Raw genomic sequence first — 27,671 nt, 5'->3', positions numbered from 1 at the left:
CATGCACCCTAAGCCAGATCAGATGCATCTCTGTTGATGTCCTGGGTAGGAGTGGGTAAGGCAGAAAGACAGTCCCAGAGTCTGAAACCTATCATTGCAACTCTTTTTTCAGAAAGGGCAAGAGAGGGATTTGGATGTCCAGCTATCAAGAAAGTGTTCAGCTTGTACCCAAAGAAACCAGATCATGGGGGGGGATCAAAGAAGACTTCTTGACATTGATGGTGAAGCTTAGTCTTTCCATAAGTGAAACTGTGTAACTGAAGAGGAGAAGTAAGGCATCCTTGAAGGAGGACTGGCTGAGAAGACTGTCCAGGAAAGGAAATACCCGTATTCACTGGGTTCTGCAAAAGGGAACTGCTAGTGTGAGGCATTCTACGAAAACACTGGAGACAATAAAAAGATAGAAGGGTAAGGCAGAGAACTGAAAGTGCAATGAAAAAAACAGAGAATCTGAGGAATTTCCTGCAGGTGGGCGGATGGGAAGTGCAAGTATGCATCCTTCTAGTCTAGGGACACTAAACAGGCTTGGGGAAGGATGAAAAGACTAGAGTTTGCAGGGACAGCATCTTGAAAGATGCACTTCTAGAAAAGTGCTGAGGTGAGATAAACCCAGTAAAGTTCTTCAAGTACCCTCCTTTCTGGGGACCAGGAAGAGCTTTGAATACCTTTTCCCAAGACTACAGGCGGTAAAGATTCTATGGTTCCCAAGGAGAGAAGGTCCTTGACAAGGGGTGGAATGAGGTGGCCCTGATTGGGAGGATATAGACGAATTCCCCTTGATTACAGGAGTTCCCTCCAAGACATTTTATAACCGTGCTGAACAAGACCCATCTGTCTGTAGTGATCAATTTCCACACTGGTAGGGACACAGTGAATTTCTTGGACAAGAAGATTCTGTGGACTGAGGAGAGAGGGGAGAAAGAAGACAGTAAAACTGAAGACAATTTATCTGGAAAAGGCTTTTTCCAAGTTTTACAATATCTGGTATATTTTCCCCTGAAATCTCTTCTTGGGCTGTTTCTTGCCCTTCTGGAGGGGTTTTTGCTCTTTATGGACAAAGGAAGTCGGCTTGGAAAGATGATTCTTTTGATACCCAAGAAGATACATAAGGAAAATCAGTTTAAAATTCTGCATTATTTTATCATTCTCCTGCAGACCTTTGAAAAGTTAAGCTGCAACAGGGCCAAACAAAAGGCCCTTTGAAGGAGGGATGATTGACACTGCAAGTAACAGAGTCAGTGGCTGCAGCCCTGATGGAGTGCCTGGCTACTTGTGTAATCTGATTAAGACTGGGTACCACCTATACCTTATTATTCATAATTCTCCCATTTAGCTACAGCTTTATTTAATTCCCCTAGAATGGACAATATTTGTCATCCGAGTCTGATAACTTATGGTCCTAAACAGGAGAAAAGAAGAATATGAGCAACTAAAGTGTGCATCTCAAAAAAAGACAAGGGGATATATGTGCATAGGTTCTCAGGCATGCAGTCCAGGAAACCATTAAAGAGACTAGCCAAAATTCCTAACTGCCCTAAAGCAATGTCTTGTTGAGTGATTTGCTCAATGTCACACAAAATACAAATGAATGCTTTGAGAATCAAACCCTGTACCACAGGAAGTAGCTCATCAATAACTCAGTATTTGTCTACTGCACCAACTGCCTTTTTGAACTTAAATCAAAATACCTGAAACTATGCAATATATGGAATACGTTATTAAACTGAGCAGACCAGCTACAGTACTCACAATGGCACACTTAGCTGTAATTTATTTACAGCACATAAGATGGAGGATATTGAGTAATGGCACTGACTGGTTAAAGATTTACTAGAAGGGTATTACAATAGGTACTAGAAGCCACAGGAGGGAGCTTTAAGGTTCTCAATTATGCCCAAGTCAAAGAACTGAGCAGCAATTATGTTGTTTCAGAAGCAAAGCCTGCAGATGTATTACAAAACACCCTTTAGAAAGGTAGAGAGTGTACAAATGATCTTGTAAAATTAATGGCTGCTACAGCATAAGAACCCAGAAACTGAGAACATAATGGTTGGATGTTCTTGCTGGCAGTCAATAAACAGGAAAGCAGTCTTAGCACAGATGTACCTGACATGTTCAATGTGGAAAAGCAAATAAGAGCAGTAGTGAAATCCTCTAAAACTAACTTCGAGTCCAAATTGCCCACATCTACTAGAGACAATCATAAGGCCTTCTTCACATATGTCCACAATCTCAAAGGAAGCACCCAGATCTGTTCAGAACTGGTGGTCCAGGACACGACATACACAAATGCTGTAGATACAGCCAATCTACTGGTTGACAGATTCAGCGAAAACTTCTCCCCTCTTTTCCCCAATCAGTAAATCAGGGCATCCCCAGTACCTGACCCCCACCCATTATCTCTAGAGAACAGGTCATCACTGCCCTCTCAAAGGCAAAAAATACAGCTTCCATGGGACCCAATAACATCCCAGGCTGCATCCTACATGAACTCAGACATGAACTTGCAGCATCATTAGGCACCCTATTCAACCAAAGCCTGAGTACCGGCTTTGTCCCAGTCGAGTGTAAGACAGCCACTGTCATCCCTTTAAACAAAGGCGAAACTTCCACCAATTCAGGAAATTATAGACCCATTAGCCTAATTAGCCTGCTCTGCAAGGCCATGGAACAGATTATCATGGACCTCGTTAACAGGGGCATTGGCAACCTCCAAACACTCAACCCTACACAGTTTGGCTTTGTCAAGGGGAGGTCATGTCTGTTAAATCTGGTTAACTTCTTTGAGACAGTCACCAAAGCTATGGATGAAGGGAAGATAGTGCACACCGCCTTCATCGATCTGGCCAAAGCCTTCCCCACTCGGGCATAGTAGATAAACTCTCTCAACTAGGTATCAATCATATGTTACCAGATGGGTAGCAAACTGGCTCACTGATAGAACCCACCTAATCAAATTGGGGGAAGCCACCTCAAGCAGTAGACCCGTAATGAGCTGTGTACCCCAGGGATCAGTCTTGAGGCCTGTGTTATTCGGGATACACTTCTCTGGGGTGCAGGCCAAAACCAGTGGATAATGGCTGACCAAGATTGCAGATGACTGCAAGCTGGGCGCAGTCATCAATTCCCCAAGTAATGTGGACATCCTCCAAGAGGGTCTCACCCAAGCAAATGACTGCTGCCAGAAACATGGCCTCAAGGTGAATGCCAAAAAATGCATCATCATCCCCTTTGAGGAGAGTGACATCCCCACATAATATCACACTGATAATAACGTCCTTAGTACACAATCAGTAGTGAGAGATTTGGGCACCTAGGTTGATAGCAACCTGACATTTGACCATCATGTTGCTTTTGCTGTACTGAAAGCTTTTTACAAGGCCCATCTCATAAGTAAGGGTATCTCATCCAGGGACAAAGAGGTCATAACATCCCTACATTCTTCCCTTATAAGGCCAATTATTGAGTACAACGTCCCCTTCGGCATGTACCTCGCAAAGCACATGCAGCTGGAGTGACCAAAGAGGTTCCTCAGCAGGAGAATCCAGGACCTCAAACATCTACCCTACACAGACAGGCTAAAAGCCCTGTCCCTCAAATCACTTTCGTACAGACTCCTCAGAGGTGAGCTCTGTCTGACATACAAAGCAATCTCAGACCCCGCCTTGATGGGACTGCTGCACATCTGAAAGTCAAGCTCCACTCAAGCAACCTGTATGTGTGTCCACAACCTGGTCTGTGACAGCAATAGGACTTGTTGGCGGGACAGATTTGTGTCCCAGAAACTCCCTCATTTGTGGAACAGACTCCCTCTCCACATCAAGCAGAGTACCTCATTATCCCTTTTTAAGCGCAACCTGGATAACTGGATGGGAAACAGAAAATACACCCCTGGGATTCCACCTGTGTCCCTGCTGGACAGGGGCTTTGGGTGTTGACTTGTCTAAACATGGGCTAAACTCTTGGCTAGGCTTATAAGGGCCTCAGGGCCAACAGCCTACTAACCTCCTATGATCCTATGACTAAGAATGGATGGCAAGAAATTAAGTGGGGCACTTCCAGCAGTAATGACACTCCAGGGTGAGGGATTCAGACAAAGTTCCAATTTGCTTTCTTCAAAAATATGAATGCTGATATGGTCTTTTGTACTGTACTTTCTGCATATTTCAGTCCTTTTTATCTTTCTAACCAGAAGACTACTGTACTCCATGAAGACAAAAACATTAATTTCATTACCTAACATTTATCCCAAAGAGATAGGACCACAGTAACAACAGATGGGCATCTGGAGAGGAAAATGCTTTCACAAATGGTAGTAAGGCACGTCTACACTAACAACCCCAAACACACCTAACAAATCCATGTCACACATATGAATGCCAAAATGAACTCTGGAATGAAAGTTGCACAGAACATAAAAGGCACCCCCCCCAATAAAAAAATGAAGATAGAATTTATCCTGGACTTCTAGTTGAGAAGAGGGATGCAGTTTGCTGTCAACCATGAAAGCTACTGGATATCAGCAAACAGCTGCAAACACCAGTTTTGCAGTGACCACCTAAACAGACTAAAGGAACAACAAGTAGTCCACTTCTACTTCTAGTGTGTTCAGTAAGTAAAATAAAATGTGACTCTTACAATGAGGCAGCGTAGGAAGCAGATGAGACCCCTCCATAATAAAATCCTTCTCGACAGAGCTTTTCTTTAAGACCAGTTCCTCTTCCTCTACCTCTAGCTGGTGCTCTTCCAGAAAAGCTTGACTGCAAATCTGCTCGCTTGGAACTGAGCTTTTTATATTGTGCTTTTACATGATACTGACAGTATTCACAGTCATTCTGAGGAGAAGAAAACGTAAGCATCAATAAAGAGAAAATTCAACACATTTAGTACATCTAATAGTATCTGCTTTGATGTGAAATAATAAAACCTTTAATTACTCCACAAGTTCTTTGACAATCACATTTTAGGAAAATTTAATGTTAACACACTACATATGCTCGCAAAACAATACTGATATCGTAAAATAGCTCAGAATAAATTCAATTAAGCAAAAACTGGTGTAGTTGAAAAACAGGAGAGAGAAAATCTTGTGCAAGAGATAGTCAATGATGAAAACATATTTTGACTCCGATCCTATACCAGAACCTGTTAATTACTATTTTATACATGTGATTGACAAAAATGAAAAAGAAATTCTAAATTTCGAAAGGAAAGGTGATGGAATTATCATCACAAATGACAACACATTTAAGAGAAAGACTATACAATAATCAGTTTTTCCAGCTATGCCTTAACAAGTGGGTGGCATAGTGGTGCAGTGGTTAAAGTTGTAGCCTCACAGCAAGAGGTTTTCCAGTTCGATTCTCGGCTGGGGTGCCTTCTGTGTGGAATCTGCATGTCTTCCCTGTGTTTGCATGGGTTTTCTCTGGGTACTTCTGGTTTCCGCCCCCAATCCAAAGATATGCATCTGGAGTGTTTCTCCCCGGGCCTCCACTGAAAATAGTCTCTGTCCTAGTTGGATTTTCCCAGTAAACAAATGCAATAAAATAAATAAAAATAAATTTCTATTTCATTCAGAAACTGCATCTGATACAGATTTTTCCAAACTACAAATATAAATGGCTACACAGGCATTAAAAAGCAAAAATACACACTACCACCAGTTAACATACGAGGGGATCCTTCTTGGTGGTTCAACAACTAGGTTCATATTCTCTTCCATTCCATCCTGGCTTCCCCCAAAAGCTCCCATATTTGAAGGCATGCACATGCTGTGCAAGCATTTACAGTAACATTGTGAACAACATGTAAACAGCATGCCTAGACCTGGAGCTTGTTAGATCACTCTCAACTTCTGAGCAAGTACATTTCCTGCAAACAAAGATACAATAGAGATCTGTCACACATTTAACAAGCTAGTACTTAAGTAGGTACCTGCCTGATTTATAAATAATTTAACAGCTGAGGCTGGATGGAGAGTACATCTTACCACAAGGCTATGACAGGGGACTATAAAGGCCATCCAAGGTGTATCCCTAGGAGAACAACTGACATTGTAAAAACATATCTGTTACATCTAACACTGAACATCCTCCTCTGTAGATTTACCAATTTAGTTACTTTCTGTTGATGGTTTAGTCCCACTAGTCATGGCCTATTTTCAGTTAACAGTCAATATATATTCATACCATGAATGTTACAAATAATTAAGTTTACCTAGAAAAAAGGTGATATAATGGAGTCAAGTAAATTACCTCATTAATAAAGAATATACAACTGTAATGAAGATTCTGCAAATGAGGTACAGTGTAGTAAGGGTTTAGTAAGAAGAACAATGCTAAACACATTTAATTACTTCCCAAGGATGTAATGGATGAAATTAAGATTTTCAGGAAAAAAGAGTGGTTAGTGACATTAAAGTTTTTGACAACGTGGATCAACAATTATTGGAGGTACCAGGGAGCAATGGGTCTGGGGAGAAGTGTTTATAAGAATAGTTAACATGGTATCTTTTGTGAATAGTTTTAAGGAGTAAAAAGTTAAGATAATGAATTGAATAAAACATGATAGTCTGATTAGTCTCTTGCTGTTTGGTTTACATATTAAAGCAGTTATAAAGAAAATAACTGGAAATACAGTAGATGTAAGATGGGGAAATAAAGGCTAGTTTACAATTATCAGTGTCTTTCAGCCATGCAGATGACATCATTATATATGTTAAGCATATCAAGCTAGTTATATAAGCAACAGATATGTTACAAAACGAAATGCATAAAGTAGACATTGGATTACGTTTGAGAAGTAGTAAGGTAACAGATGAGAAGCATAGGATAGGGAATAACTATTTTTGTGAAAAAGAAATAGAGGTCTTCAGACCATAGCACAGGGAAATATGTGAAGTTAAAACAAGGTGGGATGAAATTATGAATAAAATAAAATAAAATAAGTATTAAATATCTGCATAAGGTTTATATGTCATTTAGGAAGAAAGTTTAATTAATGAACATAGTTTTGCTAGGAACTGATAGTTATACAAGAGATGCCAGTAAAGCCAAAAATAGTGCTGTTGGGGAATTTTTTTCTTTCAAGACCTATTGGAATGGGTTTCTTTATAAGGTGAAAGGAGGAGGTGTGGCTAATAAACACAATAGTGCATTTATAATTCATTATGTAAGTATCGGATTACTAGGTTAATGTCAAAGAGTTGAGAAAATTTGATAGAAGGGCTTTTAAGAAAAAAATATGGAGGGAATGGGTACACACAAAGGGAAGATAATAAAATTAATCAAACCCCAGTCAACTGGGTCACAATAAGGGCTTCATCCCTGTGCTCCATGAAGCTAGGACTGAGTAATGAAAAAGAAAGTACTGCCATTTTATTTCACTTTGGTCTTCTTACCAGTGATCAAATGTAAACTGCATAATACTACAACTTGTGAATTGTTGTTTCTTGCAAAGAATCACTGCTGGCACTTTCTATTACAGTGCTGATAGTGACTCTTTTTTTTTTTTTTTTTTTTTGCGTTTTTAATTTCTCCAAGATTATGTCATCACACGTAAGTAAAGGAGTATGCAGTGCTTGCAAAACAAAAATATATATACTGTTCATCATTGCTCTATCTTTTCTTTTTTTCACTCTGGATGAAGTTTTGACCTATGGGGCTCATTCAGATGTAGCTTTGTTTGGACAATAAATACAGTTACGTAAGAACTTGCCATAACAACAAATGTCCTACTTTCACTGTTGCAGTATTCCTTACAAAAGGGATATCCTGGCAAGGATAGATGTACGTCCAGCCAGCAAACCAAAGCTTTGGGCCCTTCCAAACATCATACTTCAGACCATGTCCTGTATCCAAGGCATAAGGTATACAGATGACGTACAAGAACCAGATCCTCAGAACTGAATTGCCTCAGGAGAACAGGAGTAGCCCAGGAGATAAAAATGAAGTAATACATGTAACATCAACAGAGGCAGAAAGAAAGTAATACACATTGGCAAAAGGGAAAGAAAAATCCAACAGGATGAAAGAGGGAGGGACAGAATACTGCAACAGTGAAAAGTAGACCATATACAGTTGTAAGTTCTTACACAACTGTACTATATATTTTCTTCATCACTGCTGCAGTATTTCTTACAAAAGAAAGAGTACTAAAGCTACTAGAAATGGTGGGTTAAGGGAAAAGTGAAGGATAGACCTAGCAAATCCTGCCCTAGTCCTAGAAATAACATCCAACTTAAAGTATGGACAGAAGACCAAGTAGCAGCTTCCAAAATGGATCTAGCATTGACACACTTACAAAGAGCTCCACAAGAGGCAACTGCCGTGGTAGAATGAACATGAACTGAAAAAGGAAGATGCTTGGTATGAAAAGAGTAACAAGAAGAAATGACTTTGGAAATCCAAGAGGAGATGGTTTGCTTAGAAACAACTAAACCCAATTTCTTGGCATGAAAAGAAATAAAAAGTTGCTCAGATTTTCTAACATTCTTAGTTTTGTCTAAATAATGTCTGAACTGCATATGCAAATACAAGGAATGGAAAACCCTCTCACTGCTAATATGAGGAGAAGGAAGGAAAAAAGGAAGGAAGATGAATGGTCTGATTCAAAAACAAATCACTGTCCACTTTAGGGCCTAAAAGGAGGACTGATTTGAAGAGATACTCTTTCTCTATGTAAAACCAGAAAAGAAGGAACTGCCATAAGGACCTAAAGTTCAGAGACTCTTTTGGAAGAAGTCAGAGCCACCAACAAGATACTTTTCCAAGAACACAGTTTTATAGTGGAAAAAGCAGTTGGTTCAAAAGGTGGCCGAGTTAACTACTCAAGTACAAAGTTGAGGTCCCAATGAGGAAGTACTGGTTTTCTTGGAGTCCTAATGGGAAGGACCCATTTTAAGAACAGTTTACCTCAAACCTATAGGAAAGTGATGGCTCCAAGGGCAGACAAGCACAAATGTTCGACAAATTAGCTTTAACAAAAAGTATGCCAGACCACAACTAAATAACTCACACAAATAAGAAAGAACAGTAGGGATACCCACTAACAAGGGGTCCCGTTTATTGCTTTGGCATGAAACAGAAAATCTCTTCCACTCCCCAACATAAGATTTTCTATTAGTGGATTTTAGGGTGAGAAGATGAGGCTAATCGGTGAGTGAGCTCTTCTCCTGTGTGAGAAGATCCATCCTGTGGGATAACTTGTTGATGACTGCCCTTGGCCAGGTGAAAAAAGATAGGGAAACCAATGCTGTCTGGGCCAAAACAGAGTTATAAACAAGATTTTGGGCTTGTCCCACATTACCTTGTGTGAGAGCTTTGACAACAGATGAAGAGGGGGATAGGTATACAAGAACATCCCCTACCAGGAAAAAGACATGGCACCTTCTTTCCAAGCCAGTTGACTTGGCACTCTGAAACAAAACTTGGGAAGTTGTCTGTTCTGAGATGAGGCAAAAAGATCTACCAGAGGAGTACACCACCAATGGACAATGTCTAGGAAAACCTGTGTGTGAAGCATGCACAAGTGATGATCTATCCTGATCTTGCTCAGATTGTCTGCTACCAAATTACCACCTGAAGCTTCAAGAGATGGCTAATGGCAAAATCCCACACTATAATGGTAAGTCTGCAAAAAGTACAGTTGTGTACACTTACCATAAATGTAGATGTTCGAGTGTATTCACTGTTGCAGTCATTACATTTGGGTAATCTGCTGGCAGGTTGCCCTCAGTCGGCCTGATTAACAAAGTCTTGGGTCCTGTGTCGGTTGTTGTCCCTTCTTCCATGACGTCAGGTCGTCAGGGGTATAAAACATGCAGCCGACGCCATTACCTCAGTTTTTTCTTGCCCCAGATGTCAGGTGCCCCCCAAATGGGGAGCCAAATATTTAAGTAATTAAAAACATAAAAATATATACCTCCAAACAAAAGCAAATACACTAAAAAGGCTTTTAAGCATAGTAAAGGAAAGTAGAGGCATAGTAAGAGAAAAACAGGGGGTTGGAGGGAGGATAACCAGGACTGCAACAGTTAATACACTCGAACATCTACATTTATGGTAAGTGTACACAACTGTACTATGTTCTTCGTGTTTCACTGTTGCAGTCATTACATTTGGGTAGATTCCCAAAGCTATGGTTGGGTGGATGGATTTTATACAGCATTAGGACCAGCTATAAGGCCCTGCAGGACAGCAGTGGCAAAGCCAGCTCTGGATTTAGAGAAGAAAGGTAAATGGTAATGTTTGGTGAACTTATGAACTGAGCTCCAGGTAGCAGCTTCTAGAATGTCTCTGGTAGGAACACCTCTGAGAAAGGCTGTAGAGGTAGATGCAGCCCTAATGGAATGAGATTTGATCCCCTGGGGGATAGTTTTACCATGGTGCATATAGCAAAAACGAATACAATGGCTTATCCATTTGGAAAGAGTCTGCTTTGAAATAGCCTTTCCTTCTGCCCCTGCAGCAAACGCCACCAGTAGTTGTTCAGATTTTCTTAGAGATTTTGTCCTGTTTAAGTAAAATCTAAGTTGTCTGTGTACATCCAATGAATGCAGAATCCGCTCCCCCTTGTTCTGTGGATTGGGAAAGAAAGTTGGCAAATAAATGGTCTGATTAAGAGCCACACTAGATACCACCTTAGGCATGAAGGATGGATTGGTCCTAAGAGACTCCCTTGTCTGCATGAAAAATAATGAAAGGCTCCACTGCCATAAGAGCCTGTCATTCGGAAATCCTTCTAGCTGAAGTGACTCCTAAAAGGAAAGCTGTTTTCCAGGAGAGAAATTTTAAGTCTGCAGTAGCAGCTGACTCGAAAGGAGGGAGAGTGAGTTTTTCCAATACAAAATTGAGGTCCCAGGTAGGGGTTGGAGCTCTCCTGGGTGGTCTTAAGTTTTTGGCCCCTCTGAGATACTGCTTTAGCAGAAGATGAGAGAAGAGGGGAGGCTCTGTGTGTTGTAATAAGCTGAAATGATTGAGGCATGGATTTTTATGGAAGAAAAAGACAGGCCCTTGTGAAGCATCTCAGTTAAGTATTGTAAAATCTGAGGAATATTGGGCTCTGCTGTGCTTATCCCTTGTGATTCATTCCAGACACAGAATCTTTTCCATTTGTCAGCATAAGATTTTCTGGTACTAGGTCTTCTTGCCTCCAAAATAACATCCGTCACAAGTTTGCTGAGGGATGCTAAGGGTGAATTTAGGTGATTAGCCACGCTGCAAGATTCAAAGTTTGGAGCTGAGTGTGCAGAATTTGGTTGTTCTGCTGAGATAGTAAGTAAGATGACTGAGGCAGGTGCCACGGTGGAAGGGTGTGACATATTGCACAGGAGTGGGTACCAGTGTTGGCGAGGCCAGTCTGGAGCAATCAGAATAATTTTTGGCTTCTCCTGTTTGACTTTTAGTAGAACTTTGGAGAGCAGAGGGGGAAAAGCATAGACTGATAGGTTTTTCCAGCTGAATTATAGAGCATCCACTTTCCAGGCTTTTTTGTGATGGGTTCTTGTGCAGAATTTGTCCAAATGTTAGTTCTGGGGTGAGGCAAAAAGATCTATGTCTGGACTCCCCCATCTGCATGTAAACATGTTGAATATCCGTGGTTCCAGTTTCCATTTGTGTGGGTCCATGAGATTTCTGCTTAGTTCGTCTGCCAGAATATTCAGTTTTCATGGCAGGAATTGAGCTTGTAGTTGTATTTGATAGGTCAAGGCTGTGTTCCACAATGTCATGGCTAGTCTGCAAAGGGGGTAAGAGTGTGTACCCCCCTGCTTGTTTATGTACCACATAACTGTGGTGTTGTCTGAATATCATTAATTGTTCTGGATGAAGGTAGTTCTTGAAGGCTGTCAATGCATTCTGTACAGCTAGCATCTATTTTGATTGATATGAAGGTACATTTGATTTGGGCTCCATTTGCCCTGAATGCACTTCCCTGCCAGATGAGCCCCCAAAGCATAGTCTGATGCATCTGTAGTTAGGGTTTGGGCAGCAGGGGGTGGAGTGAATGGCAGTCCCTTGTTTTGGTGGCAGGCCTCTGTCCACCATAGGAACTCTAGTTGCAGGCAAGGTATGATAGGAATCATTGTTTCCAAGCTGTGACAATGGTGACTCCATAAACTTTTTAAGTACCACTGAAGTTTCCTCATATGCAGTCTTGCATATGGAATTAGAAGAATGCAGGAGGCCATGAACCCCAAGGCTTGCAGAATTTGTCTTGCAGATAGCTGGGTTTTTGTGGCCACCTGTTTGATGTAAGTTACCAAATGCATTTGCTTTTCTGGCATAAGGTAAGTCATCTGGGCAGTTGTATTCAAGCTTGCACCCAGGAATGTCATTTTTTGAGAGGGTACCAGTTGTGATTTCTTTTTGTTTATGGTGTACCCTAGACAAGTTAGAATCCTTTTTACAAACGCCAGATGTTTTAGAAGAATGTCCCTGTTTTCTGCCTGAATTAGACAATCGTCCAGGTATGGATATATTTGAATATTTCTTTGCCTGCAAAAAGCAATTACTGGAGCCAGGCACTTTGTGAAGACCCTTGGCGCAGTAGATAAGCCAAAGGACAGTGCAGAGAACTGGTAATGCAAGTAGCCTGCTTTGAAGCGGAGGTATCTTCTGCAAGATTCCCTGATTGGGATATGCAGGTAGGCCTCTTAAGTCTAGGGTTACCAACCAGGCATCTTTGCCTAGCATAGGAAGTAACTGTTGAAGAGTCTGCATCTTGAATTTTGGAATGTCCAGAAATGTGTTTAGAGTAGATAAGTCCAGAATTGGACGCCATGATGCATCTTTTCTGGGTACCAGGAAAAGTCTTGAATAGAAACCTTGCCCCTTTTCCTCTTCTGGCACTGGCTGAATAGCCCCCATGTTCATGAGAGAATGTACTTGTTTCTGGGCCTCTGCCCACTGATTTGGGGGCAGGTCTGGCCATCCGTTTGGGATTGGCAACGTGTGGAAATGAAATCTGTATCCCTGGGATACTATATTTAAAACCCATTTGTCCTGGGTTATAAGTTGCCAATTTCTTGCATGAAGTGCCAGTTTTCTCCCCAAAGGGGCAGCTAAAAGGTAAGTGCTTGGTAGTTGTAAAGGGAAGTCATTGAGACTGTTTACCATAGGGAGGTGCCTGGTTGTGGCACCTTATTGTTTTGTTCTAAAAGTCCCTTGTGACTGAAACCTGGAGCCTTTGGACTATCTAGGTTTGACTTGAGTGGCTCTTGAAGGGACTGGAAAGGACCAGTTCTTAGTAAGCCAGTGCCTACTAAATCTTGGAAGTTGCACTTGTAAGAAATCTTTCACAGTTTGCATAGATTTAGCTTTATCTTCCATCTTTTTCAAAACTTCTTCAGCCTTATTACCAAAGAGACGGTCCTGTTGTAAAGGAGCATCCAACAATTTTGCTTTAAGATGATCAGGCAGAGTTTGCTCTTTGAGCCAAGCATGCCTTCTTAACACATACCCAGTCACAGCGGCCCTGCAAGAGGCCTCCAAAGAATCAAAACCACATTGCAAAGTATGTTTTCCAACTTGTTCAGCTGAATGAAATAAATCCTGTAAATCTTTATTTTCCACACAGTCAGAAATTATCATTTTCTGTTTAAGCAGTCCCATGATATGCTGTTGATATTTAAGCATATGAAATTGAGAGTTTAAAGCCATGATTGCCAAGGTTGCAGAAGTGTAAACCTTCTTACCCCATCTATCCAGCGCCCTGGAATCTCTATCAAAAGGGGTAGGATTTTTAGCAGTAGAGGCCTTAATGCCTTTGGGACCCTGAGAAATGGTTTCAGGATCTGCAGTAGGATTTTTGAAAAGGAATTTGTGGGAGTCAGGAACCCTGTAGTATCTGTCTGGCTTACAAGGAGCCGGAGGCAGAGAATCAGGAGCCATACTAGATTCTGAAAAAACATCAACAACAATGTCTAGAACAGGAGGTATAGCCAAAGGCCTATGCTGAGGAAGAAGAAGAAAATCCCTAAGTCTCTTTTTAGATTCCCAGTGGAAATGTTCCCTTAAGGTATGCAAAGTTTCCCCAAAAGAAAAATCCTCAGGGGGAGAAACAGAAGGAATGGAATCTTCTAAATCTGAATCCTCATAAGTAGGTATAGAGAAATCCTGTTCATTAGAAAAGTCAGAAGAAATAGAATCCTGTTCAGAAGATTCATAATCAATGTCTTGCCTAGGCCTCTTAGAAGGGGGGGGGGGGGTTGTCTACCCCTGATCAGAGTAATTAAATCTTCAGCCATTTTGATCATTTGTTTTTTTAGGCATAGGGGCCTGCACATGTGGCCCAGGCATCGTTTTTTTAGACATAGATTTAGATTTTGGCCTCAGTTTTGAAGATGGTGTTGGTCTAATAGACAAATCTGTAGGTTTGAAAACACCCTCAGAAGCCGGTGCCTGCACAGCAGCTCCAAACCCATCTAAGGTAGAGACATCTGTGGGTTCCATAACTGAAGTATCTCACGGCATACTAGACTCCGAATGGGTCTCAGTAGAGGCTTGCAAATCAGAAGTAGCGGGTATTAGGGGTGGGAAAGCGCCTCACTGAGTACCGGCGAACTGACGACTGGCTTAGGAGAAGCATCATCTACAGTTTTGGACCTCAACGGCCTGTCTCTGTCTTTTTCTTTGCATTTTTTAGGTATTCCGGTAGTCGGATTTCTAACAGACAACATTTCTGGATAATTAAAACATGAGAATTTCTCCCCGGGCCTCCGCTGAAAACAGGATCTGTGGAACCTAGTCGGACATTCCCGGTCAACAAATGTTAAATAAAATAAAAAATAAAAATAAATGAGCCAAAATATTTAGAAGCAAAAATATACCGACGTTTAATAGTGCGTTGATTCAATTTAGCACAAAACTGACAGCAAGGTACATTGTGGTCAGGGCCTAGGTAAGGAATACAGTACAAATGAAAATCCTTATGAGGTATTTGCTTCCCACAAGTAATGCAATTATTAACTTTTACTGACATCGGTAAGGAGTAAGAAAAAGTTTCCCCAACGGGGTACTTAGCTTTTTAGTTGAAGACTTCGGTTCTGAAACTCGAAAACAAAAATTTCAGGAGTCGGCCGACCGGCACTTGCTAACTGCTTCTGCTTTGGGTACTGCGCGGCAAGAAAGACTGATGTAATGGTGTCAGCTGCATGTTTTATACCCCTGATGACCTGACGTCATGGAAGAAGGGACAGCAATCGACGCAGGACCCAAGACTTTGTTAATCAGGCAGACTGAAGGCAACCTGCCAGCAGATTACCCAAATGTAATGACTGCAACAGTGAAACATGAAGAACGCCTGGTAAGACGTTCCCCCTGCTTATGTATAACATGACAGTGGTGTTGTCTGTGAAAATCTTGACTGGATCTGGAATCCAAAGTGAATGCAAAGCCTGAAGAGCTACGATAAGAGCTCTCATTTCGTTGTTCATATGCACTTTCACCTGCTGTGGGGACAAGACCCCAAGGACTCTGATGTTGTTTTAACAAGCTCCCAACTCAGATATGAAGCATCTGTAAACAGTTCCTGAGTGGGGGAAGGAACCTAAAAAAGAAAACCTAGCTTCAGAGAAATCTGGTGGATCCAGAATAAAAATTCCTTCCTTAGGCAAGGCAAAACAGGAATGGGAAAGTCCAGAGAGTGAAAACGCTGCATACAATTGTTAACTTTTACTGACATCGGATTAGAGCAAGAAAAAGGATCCCCAACGGGGTACTTAGCTTTTTTGAAGACTTTGGTTCTGAAACTCAAAAACGAAAATTTCAGGAGTCGGCCGACCGGCACTTGCGAACTGCTTCTGCTTCGGGCACCGCACGGCAAGAAAGACTGATGCAATGGCATTGGCTGCATGATTTGTACCCCTGACTACCTGACGTCATGGAAGAAGAGACAGCAACCGACGCAGGAACCAAGACTTTGATAATCAGACCGGCTGAGGGCTACCTGCAAGCAGACAACCCAAATGTAATGACTGCAACAGTGAAACACGAAGAACATCTGATAATGTAAAAAACAAACAGAGAATGGTAAGTATTTCCTGAAGACAGGGTGAATAGGAATATGGAGATAGGCATTCTCCAAGTCCGGAAACATCAGAAAAGCCTAAGGAAGCAGTAGAGGAAACAAAGACTAAAGAGTTAATATTTTGAAAGAAGGAACTTTCAGAAAAGTGAGTAACCAAACTGTGGGCAGTGCAATGAAGGAAAAACGGACATCAAAACTTTAGTGCTTTTGTTACAAATTTAATAAAACAGAACTTCTTCAAAAGAAGTTGTTTCTGAAGAAGTTCTGTTTTATTAAATTTGGAATGAAAGCAGTAACGTTTTGGGGTCTGTTTTTCCTTCATTGCATTGTCCACAGTTTGGTTACTCAGTTCAGTCTGGTTGCTTCATGGTTTGCAACTTTCAGAAAAGTGTTGAGAAAGGAGAGGCCTAGAATGGGTCTCCAAAAACCCTCCTACCTGGGTACCAAAAAGACTCTGGACTAAAAACTCTTGCCCCTCTGTGAAACAGGGAATGGCTGAATAGTTTCTTGAGCTAAGAAGTCCTGAAGAAGAGGAACCTTCCATACATGAAATAACCACTGGGAATTATCAAAAGAACCCAAGAGACTGGTGGTTTGTTTTCAGGCTGGAAAAGACAGGGCTAAGCTTTGAGAACGATGAATTTTACCAAGGGGTAGAAGAAGATAATTGTTGAATACAGGCTGATTTGTCTGGAAAAGAAGATTTCTGCCCCCTAGAAAACTAAGCAGGCTTCTCAGGGAAAACTCTCTTGGAAGGTCTTTTACCATTCAGTGTTTACTTATGATGCCTACATACATAGGGTGTCTTGGAAGGATAATTCTTCTGAAATTTAGGTATATGTGAGAGGGAAATTTTGCTTGAGGCCTTGCTTGGCCTTCTCTTTGTCTTGAAAAGCTTTAAACAGCTCTGCAGAGGCAGATTCAAACAGAATTGGGGTATCTAAGGGACAGTCCAACAATTTAACCTTTACATCCGCAGGGAGAGATTGTAACCTAAGACAGGAATATCTCCTGGCTGACTGACCCTGACACAGCCACCCAAGAAGAAAAATCAGCAGCATCATAGCTGCATTTAATGGAATGACGAGCCACCTGGAAGGCAGAACCTAGCAAGAAAATGGCAGTCTTAGCATCAGACTCAGGGCTGTTTGCCAGCCCATCCTCTAATTTAGCAAGAACCACCAGCAGATTCACTATGAAGGATCAAAATTTCAGAACACTGAACCACTGATCGTGGAAGACCAGAGGATCGAAGTGCTAAAATATCGAACCTACAAAAAAAAAAAAAAAAAAAAAAGCTCAAACGTGAAAATTTCTTATTTCAAGTTTTAAAGGAAGGCTGTGCCCCCCACACCCCCTGCAACTTAAATATACCAACTCTGAGATCGCACTACAGTGAACAGAACAGCAAAGTTCCCTTTCAACACTTTACGGCGATCTCCAGTCACAAGGTTCAATATTTCAGCACTTTGATCCTCTGGCCTTCCAGGATCAGAGGTTCAATGTTCTGAAATTTTTATCCTTCATAGTGAAACTCCACCAGCACATACCTAGTCATATAGGTTTGATAATTAATGGCTCTGAAGACTAAGGAGGCAGAGGTATACATCTTCTTTTTGTACCCGCCCAGAGATCTACTACCTTTGTAAGAAGATAACAGCTTTGAAGAGGGAATTAACTTAGTTGGCTTTTCAGCACATGAATCTTGTACATGAATTTCTTTGCCTCAGGAACTCTGTAAAACCTGTCTATTTTTTTCGAAACAGGGAGCTGAGACTCTGGAGCTTGTGAAGCCAAGGTAAAATTGTTAAGAAGGGCTTCCAAAAAGTACTGTTGTGTACACTTACCATAAATGTAGATGTTTGAGTGTATTCACTGTTGCAGTCATCACATTTGGGTTATCTGCCTGCAGGAAGCCCTCATTCGGCCCGAAAACCAGAATCTTGGGATTTCTGCATCGGATGCTGTCGCCTCTTCCATCAGGTCGTCAGGGGTATAAAACATGCAGCCGATGCTATTACATCAGTTTTTCTTGCCCCAGATGTCGGGAGCCCCCAAAATAGGAAGCAATTACATGGTGTGGAACACCTCCAGTAAAAAGTAAATACCATAGCCATAAGATATGGCCAAAAAAGAGGATAAGTAGAAAGCATAGAAGAGTCAGGGGGCTGGAGGGAGGGTAACCAGGACTGCAACAGTGAATACACTCGAACATCTACATTTATGGTAAGTGTACACAACTGTACTATGTTTTTTGTGTTTCACTGTTGCAGTTATCACACTTGGGTTGATTCCCAAAGCTGAGGAAGGGTGAAGGCATTCATGTAGTAGTAGTAGGGCTGGCTAGCAGGCCTTGTAAGACTGCTGTAGCAAATACAGCTTTGGATTTAGAAAAGACAGGTAAGTGGTAATGCTTGGTGAAGGTGTGTACAGAACTCCAGGTTGCAGCTTCCAGGATGTCCCTGGTAGGGACTCCCCTGAGAAATGCTGTAGAGGTTGAGGTAGCCCTAGTGAAACGAGTTCTGATCCCCTGTGGGGTAGGTTTTCCATGGTGTTTGTAGCAGAAATGGATGCAGTGTGCTATCCATTTGGAAATGGTTTGCTTTGAAATGGCCTTGCCCTCTGCCCCTGTAGCAAAGCTGACTAGCAGCTAGTCAGATTGTCTGGAAGACTTAGTCCTGTCAAGGTAGAACTTGAGTTGCCTGTGCACATCCAAGGAGTGCAGGATCCTTTCCCCTTTATTCTGAGGATTAGGGAAAAAAAGGTTGGTAAACGGATGGATTGGTTTAGAGCCAAACTGGATACCACTTTGGGCATAAAAGAAGGGTTAGTCCTGTGGGAAACCCTGTCAGCATGGAAAATAATGAAGGGTTCCACAGCCATTGGTGCCTGCAAATCAGACACTCTTCTTGCTGAAGTGATGGCTAGAAGTAAGGCTGTTTTCCAAGAGAGGAATTTTAATTGTGCTGTAGCAGCAGGCTCAAAAGGGTTAAGTGTGAGCTTCTCTAGTACAAATTTAAAGTCCCAGGCAGGGGTGGGAGCTCTCCTCGGGGGTCTTAAATTGTTGGCTCCTCTCAGGAGCTGTTTGACCACAGGGTGAGAAAAGAGAGGTGGCTCAGTATTATAATGAGCTGAGATGGCCGAGGCATGAATCTTAATAGAAGAGAAGGATAGGCCTTTGTGGGGCAGCTCTGCTAGGTAATCTAGGATTTGAGGTAAGGTGGGCATCTCTGTGTCCTTTCCTTGAGACTGGCTCCAAGAACAGTATCTTTTCCATTTTTCTGAATAGGATTTCCTAATATTAGGCCGTCTGGCCTCAAGAATGACGTCCAGCACTTTTTGCTGAGGGTTGCCGGTGGTGTATTCAGGGAATAAGCCAGGCTGCAAGGTTCAGGGTTAGCAGCTGAGGATGCAAAATCTGTCCCTCCTGCTGGGACAGCAGGGAGGGGGTATGATGTAGGTGCCAGGGTGGCACTGCTGCCAGACTGCATAGAAGTGGGTACCAGTGATGGCAGGGCCAGTCCGGTGCAATAAGGATTGTCTTTGGTTTGTCCTGTGATCTTGAGTAGTACTTTTGAGAGGAGGGGCAGAGGGGAAAAGGCATAAATTGAGAATGTTTTCCCATGTAAAGGATAGGGCATTCACTTTCCATGCTTGGCTGTGGGGATTTCTGGTGCAGAATTTGCTCAAATTGATGGTTTTGGGGGGAGGCAAAGAGGTCAACCTCTGGCGTCCCCCACCTGTGGGTTAGAAGTTTGAATGAGTTGGGTTCCAGTTTCCACTCGTGTGGGTCCAGTAGATTTCTGCTCAAGTCATCTGCCAGTGAATTTTGTTTGCCTGGCAGGAACTGAGCTTGCAGGTGCACTTGGTTGCTTAAGGCTGTGTTCCACAGGGCCATGGCTAACCTGCAGAGTGGGTAGGAATGAGTCCCCCCCCCTGCTTGTTTATGCACCACATAACTGTGGTGCTGTCTGTCTTTATCAAGAGTTGTCCTGGAAGGATAAGGTATTTGAAGGCTGTCAGAGCATTCTGTACAGCTAACATTTTTTTTTTTATTGATATGTAGGTGAATTTGTCCTAGGCTCCATTTGCTTGAATGCATTTGCCAGCCATGTGAACCCCCCATACATAGTCTGATGCATCTGTTGTTAGGGTTAGGACGGCGAGGGGTTGAGTGAAAGGGAGTCCCTTGTTGTGGTTGCAAGCCTCTGCCCACCAAAGGAACTCAGACCTTAGACAAGGAATGATGGGAATAATTGTTTCCAGGTCTTGAGAATGTTGGCACCAGAGACTTTTTAAGTACCACTAAAGTTTCCTCATATGCAGTCTTGCATATGGAATTAGTAGAATGCATGAGGCCAAGAACCCAAGGGCTTGCAGTATTTTTCTTGCAGATAGCTGGGTTCTGGTGGCCATTAGTTTGAAGTAGTTTGTCAAATAAACCTGCTTTTCTGGAGTAAGGAATGTCATCTGGGATGTTGTGTTCAAGCTTGCTCCCAGGAATACAATCTTTTGGCTGGGCACCAGATGTGATTTCTTTTCGTTGATGGTGTACCTCAGAGAAGTTAGAAGTCTCTTTACAAATGCAAGGTGCTGAAGTTGCAATTCCTGACTGTCCACTTGAATCAGGCAATCGTCCAAGTATGGATAAATTTGAATATTTCTCTGCCTGCAGTATGCAATGGTTGGAGCCAGGCAATTTGTGAATACCCTGGGCGCAGTAGATAAGCCAAAGGGAAGTGCAGAGAACTGATAGTGCATAGACCCTGCCCTGAAACAGATATTTCCTGCAAGATTCCCTTATGGGGATGTGCAGATAAGCTTCTTTTAGGTCTAGGGTGACTAAGTACGTCTTTGCAACAACAACAAACTTAAGAACCAAACCGGCAAATGGAACAAGCAGGTACGATGTAGAAATACACCATTTCAATAGTTCAAAAACCACAGGTTAAACAATTTTCCACAAGTTAAGTGCTTTCTTCCCAACTTGGGAACAAAAGATAGCCCGATGAATAGTTTGGGCGTTAAGGCACAAAACCGACAGCAAGGAACATCGTGGTCTGGGGCCTAAACAGGTGATGCAGTAAGAATGAAAATCTCTGTGAGGTATTTGCTTTCCACAGGCAAGACAACTATTAACTTTTTCTGACATCGGTTAGAGCAAGAAAAAAGAATCCCTAACGGGGTACTTAGCTTTAGAAAACTTCAGGTTTGAAACTCGAAAAACGAAAATTTCAGGTAGCGGCCGACCGGCACTTGCGAACTACTTATGCTTCGGGCTCCTGTACGGCAAGAAAAGCTGATGTAATGGTGTCAGCTGCATGTTTTATACACCTGACGTCATGGAAGAGGCGACGGCATCCGATGCAGAAATCCCAAGACTTTGGTATTTGGGCCGACTGAGGGCTACCTGTAGGCAGATAACCCAAGTGTGATGACTGCAACAGTGAAACACGAAGAACATCTGGAGGTATGCAGAAGTCCTAAGAGAATCCATTTCTAAGAGATTGTAGCACTTCTCAAAGTCAGACATCTGTGAACTCCCGCAATTAAATGCTCCATCATTTTAACAATGGTGATGTCAAACAAAAGCTCCTCAATAAAGGAGTCAGGGGAGAGAGTATCTTCTTCATCAGACCCTAGGGCAAAAGGAGAGTGAATCTAGGGGGAATAAACCAAAGATTCTACCCCAGAATCCAAATCTTCTTCATCAGAAGTATCAATAATCCTAATTCTCTTATGAGCACAAGAAGAAGTTGTCGACAGGGGAAGGTAGTGAGAAATCCTGTGGAGGTTTTAAGGCAGTAAGGGGTGTAAAGAAACCCTGAGTGAAGTCTTGCCACACCCTTTGGGGGGTCTTTAGCCACAGGGACCACATGCCTAGGCTTTTGTTTCTTCTTTACAGGGACCTTAGCCCTAACAAACTTAGAAGGTTCTGTACCCTGTTTAATTTCAATAAGGGAACCAGGTACCGCCATACCTCTCAACTGTCCAGATTTCCGCAGAATGTCCAGATTTTTGTCTCGCATTTTTAGTTTGTTTTTCATAAAATTGCTGTTTTCTGGCAAATCACTGGCAAATAATTGAGGACTAAAGTTGCACCACAGAGCAACAAGAATATTCCTGGGGGGGGGGGGGTTCATCCTGCCATTATTCAGGGGAACAAGCAAATATATAAACAAGAAACTAGAAACAATGCAGATCTTTAGAACAACACCCAAGTGCTGTTTGAATTTGTGCCACAAAGGTACAAAGCCCGACTTCAACCCACATGACCTGAGACTAATTAGCATCTTGGGCACTGGAACAGCTGGGCAGGGGAAGATGGAAATGAGCGGAATTCACTGACACTCCCATCTGAGGGGAGGGAATGGTAGACCCATTCAGACCAACATGCTGTCATGGAAGAGGAGGGTTGTATTTTACCAGTGACTACAGGATTGGGGAGAGTCTGCTTGGTGATCTTAAGCCAATGAATGTATCCCTTAATGGTTACATATTGCAGTACGCAGAAAGGGGGAAGGTACAGGATGCCTCTACAATGATGTGGGTGTACACGACAGCCAGTAGAGGCCTGGTTAAGGCTTCACTGAAGCGGACCTGATTGAGTGCAGCTTACAGACAAAAAAAAAAACGGAAAAAAGTTTGCGATCGCGTGGTGACATCAGCCATATGGACATCAACGAGGTGTGGAGGAACAAACAAAGGAGATGGAGAAACCCGCGGCTGCTGCATGGGGGTTCTCATTTGCAGGGAGACAACAGGGTGCTACCTGCAGCCTCAAGTTTTGCAGGTGCTTGACGCTAGCTATGGATTTAAGGGCAAAGAATGAAGTATTGTGTCCTGTTTGGATAAATGGAAAACCCACAGAACTCAAAGTTCACACAGGTTTCAAGTGCAATGTTATGTCAGCAGAAACATTTGCTAGTGTGTGTCATAAAGAATATTTGCCCAGAGCCGAGATCATACATTGTGGAATCACAAGGAGCAGAGTTTAGGTAGAATCTGAAACATTTGAGATCGGTGTCCAAGCCTATACCACAGCACATAGCCTGTGAGAAAGACTCTCTCTCAGAGTAACTATCATTTCAGACACTGCAACTGTAAGGATTACTGAAATCATTGTATCCTACGGAGAAGTCAGGTTCCAAGGTGGAACTAGGGGTTGCCCCACTCATGAAGGACACCAGACTAGAAACAAGAGTCTCAGTACAATCAGAGACCTAAAAGCCCCAAATTACACCCTTTGCAGCCACCAAAGAGCAACAAGAATATTCTTGGGAGGGTTAGAAGCTCATCCTGTCATTACTCAGGGGAACAAGCAAATATATAAACACGAAACTAGAAAGAATGCCGATGTACCTTGTTTTGTTTATCATCAAGTCTGCCACTACATCTTTGAACTTCAGTACAAAGGATTTACTTCTTGTCACTCAGAATGTTCCAAATGATAAGCTATACAACCATCAGGAATGCTGCCACTGATCACCTACCACATATTAACTATATTCTACATACAGCAGCAATACTATTTATTCACATGAAATAATGTTTTTTTTTAATCTCTTCCAATCTGCATAATCATATACTGTTACTGACCAGATTTACTATTTGCGTGCAGGGGTCTCCATTCTTCTTCCGGGCTTTACAGCACCCCATGTCCAAGGCTTCCCCCATGAGTAGTACTTTCTGAGGGTGATCCACAGACAGACAAATCTAAACCAAAGAGACAACAGACCACAGTTAGCTATAAAATAACATTTCTACAATACTTCAGTTCTTCAAAGCAAAAATACATATTGCAACTGCAGTACATGATTATACAACCAAGTCCAATCCAAGATAATAGAAGAACAAAATAAGGTACATTTTCAAACCAGACTGATTACCCTAATACATAATTCCTGAACAGTTGCACAGTACCCCTTCCTCATTAACATCTTAAGTGACTATACAATCTAAATCCATATTTCGTAACACTGACTGACATAATGTATATCACATCCTCCAGAAACAGCTTTCTGTCGACTGCTGTTTCAGTAATACATACTTTCAGGGATCCTTTCTGAATTATCCCTTCAAATTTCATTATTAAAACATTCAAGTAGTAAATTTTCTTGGAATCTGCTCTATCTTACAAACATAAATGTGACTTGATGCAATAACTAGTTTTTCAAGGATTTACACATTTGACAGCATCTTCTTGCATATACTGGGACCATCTACTGTCTGACTTGCAATGTACACTCCTTTTACAAAGTCTACTTTTTAAGTCCCAATGCCACTAAAAGTGTCTAAATCTTGTCATTCGAATGATCCATGTACATTACAATTTTTTTTTAAACTTCTGTGTGATACCCATAAGAAAGAATAAAAGGCAAGCGACAGGTATGGTACACTGAAACAGTGTAACCAGGGATACAGGAAGGGGGAGGGATGACATACCACAGAACAGATTGTTAATTTGAAATCTCATCCTCTCTAAACAGAAAATACAGGGCAAAGACTCAAATTCAACCTCAAATTCAACTTGAAGATGGTTCTTAAATTTGGATAACAATCACAGTTTAACTTTCTACAAAAGTACTGAAACAATACGATCTGTGATCGACTGAGTCTGCATGACAGATAGCAAAGGTATTCTTGTGTCAGCGTTTCTGTATGGAAGGAAGGAAGGACTGAATTCTAATTTGGAGCCTGTAGGAATAACCTTTCTTACTTATCTCCATCATTAAAATGAATGAATATGCTCTAAAAAAGAAAACACTCCTTCCCAAAGCATGTGAAAGGGGAAAGGTACACAAAGAAAGTGGATAAGAAAGTGATTGGTGAAAGCACAGTCAACATTATCAATCACCAAGTCAGGAGGCACGAGATTAGTCTCCCTTCCCCCTATGTTGCTGCTTCCTTTCCTCTGAAACATTTCCAGCTATAATTCTCCCTCACGTCTCATCCTTCCTGGTTATGTCCAATCATAAGCTGTCTCCTTCAAAATCACAATCAACTCCATAGTTCTATTAAAACCAGTAACAGATATGAAACTATTCTAAGGCAAATTACTTTTAATTAATACTTTGTCAAAATTCAATGTGCCTCCAAACCCTGAGAACACAGCAGCCTATGCTGAATTGCTCTCAGAAACTATGTACATGTCAATGGCTGCATATAGCTACTGTACTTACTAGAAGTAAGCCCAGGTCTAGCCCCAGAAATAAACCACCCTGGTGGCATCCCAAATTAAACAGCATATACAACGAAAGGAAAAAAAATTATGTCAAAAATCAGGAAGAGTAACTCATTCCCATAAAGATAAAAACAGCAACCATTTGAAATGTCAGGAGCTGCTACAGTTGCTCCCAAAATACAGAAACTGAATGGCTGAAAGAACGAACTTACATATACTATGTCCAACATGCCATTTCTCGTAGTTGGTATATATAAGTTGGAAAAGAAATTTAAAGGAGACGGGTTTTCTAAATTTGTCCTGCTCCAGGTTTCGGTCTTTTTTTTTTCTTCTGGCTTACCAGCACTTGGCATTTTGAGTGCAAACATTTCAATAGGGAGCCGAAAAGAACTCTCTCATCAAAGTAAGCGGGCAGCTAAGAGGGCTAATTAGGTCAAACAAAGCCAGTTTTGAGGTTAAGACATGCTCCTAAGTGAAAAATAACCATAAGGCCTTCTTCAGCTATGTCAGAAACCTCACGGGCAGTACACAGCAATGTGCTAAACAGGTGGTTAATGGTGCCACATTCACCAAGCCTGGTAATATAGTGAACCTGTTAGCAGACAAATTCAGTTCCAACTTTACCCTCCTCTCACCTCAAAACATCCCCCCCAAAATACCCTCAAATATATCCTTTCAACAATAACTGGGGAGCATGTATTGGCTGCATTCACGAAAGCCAAGAGCATAGCCTTGGTAGACCCCAATAACATACCAGGATGTCTCTGAACAGTCTAAAATATGACTTACCGGACCCCTTGAGTCATTATTTAACTAAAGTCTTAAAACAGGCTTTGTGCCACGTGAATGGAGGACTGCGACAGTCATCCCCCTTCGTAAGGGAAGACATTCAACAGATCATGGAAACTAAAGACCCATTAGTCTGACTAGTCTTATTTGCAAAGTCACTGAAATAATTATCATGAAAATCATCAACAAGGACATAGGAGACTTCCAGACCCTGGATCCATTCCAGTTTGGCTTCATCAAAGTAAAGTCATGCTTACAGAATCAGGTAACTTCTTTGAAAAGGTAACCAAGGCAATGGATGAGGGGAAAACAGGTGCATACTACCTACCTAGATCTGGCTAAAGCATTTGATACAATACCCAACTCAGGCACTGTCAACAAACCAACCCCTTTTAACAAGCTGGAGAGCTAGACACAAAACATAATCCAGGTTGGAAACAAACCACTCAGGAAGTTAGGTGAACCAGATTTAATAAACTTGTCTTAGGACTGGGGAGCTAGCTAGCTCACTGATAGGACACAGGAGGTTAGAAATGGTGAGGCCAGTCATCAGTGGAGTCTCCCAAGGTTCTGTGCTAGGCCCACTCTTCTTCAGCATCTACTTCCTGGATGTCAAAGCCAATGTCAAAGGCCTCTGGCTAACCAAGTTCGCAGATGATTAGAAAATGGGAGCAGTCACTGAATCCCCTCCCCAAGATGAAAACATCCTTGAGGAAGGCCTAACACAGGCAAATGCTTAGTGCCAAAGCCATGGCTTAAAACTCACTACCAAGAAATGCATTACAGTATCTTTTGGGAAATCAACCACTCCAGGTAACTATGTCATCAATTAAACACCCCTAAAAGGTGATTCATTAGTCAGGGATCTGGGAAGTCATGTAGACAGTAACCTAGTCTTTGATCAACATGTGTCTAAGGTACTAAGAAAATCCTTCTAAGTTGCTCAACTTATGTGCAAAGGCATGGCACCTAGGTCCAAAGAGGCCATTTTACCACTGTAGTCAGCCTTCATCATACTCATTACAGAGTATAATACCCCCTTCTGTATGTACCTGACCAGGCACATGCACCAACTGGTATGTCCACGAAGGTTCCTTACAAAAAGGATAGAGGGTGTATACACAATGTCCTATGCGCTCATTACAGACTTCTGAGAGGTGATCTTTGCCTGCCATACAAGGCATCCCTAGACCATATTTCAATGAACATTTTGCACATCTGCAAAACAAACAGCACCAGAACTACTAGATTTGAAGACTTAAATTTTGCTTGAGACATAAATAGGACATGTTGGAGAGACAGATATGTTTTTCAGAGAATTCCCATTCTAGGACAGGTACTCCATCCATTTGAAGCAGACCTCCCTATCCCTATTAAAGCTCAACATAGACCAATGGATGGGTAATCGGAAATTCACCTCTAGTCTGGCAACTATGTATCTGATGGAAAGAGGCAGTCAGTATATCATCCCCTATATAAATCAAATTTGTGGGTTACATCTGGGTTGTACAGCTATGCTTATACAGGCCCTAGTGGTCATTAGCCCAATATACACCTATGAACCTATTTGCCCAAGAATCAAGGGTAAAACCAAAATAACTGTGTGCAGGGGCAAACTCTAATGCACAAAATCAAGATCAGATTCTAAATATTATCCTTATTCACTTAAAAC

The 27,671-nt window shown here is 41.8% G+C and overlaps 1 protein-coding gene across 1 annotated transcript in view; it reads right to left on the bottom strand.

Annotated features, from left to right (window-relative positions):
• Positions 1-27,671, bottom strand: part of MCM10 (minichromosome maintenance 10 replication initiation factor) — a 948,221-nt gene that overhangs the window by 577,136 nt on the left and 343,414 nt on the right. The window contains exons 10-11 of the mRNA XM_044087964.1: positions 23,626-23,742; positions 4,639-4,835 (exon numbers count right to left, since the gene is read on the bottom strand). Coding sequence (XP_043943899.1) covers positions 4,639-4,835; positions 23,626-23,742 — 314 coding nt within the window. The remainder of the gene's footprint in view (positions 1-4,638; positions 4,836-23,625; positions 23,743-27,671) is intronic.

The sequence above is a fragment of the Protopterus annectens genome, chromosome 11.part0 (genome assembly GCF_019279795.1).
Source record: "Protopterus annectens isolate FY-2018-M chromosome 11.part0, PAN1.0, whole genome shotgun sequence".
NCBI classification, from domain to species: domain Eukaryota; kingdom Metazoa; phylum Chordata; order Ceratodontiformes; family Protopteridae; genus Protopterus; species Protopterus annectens.
The sequence above is the reverse complement of the archived record's forward strand: the minus strand, read 5'-3'. Positions and strand labels throughout refer to the sequence as shown.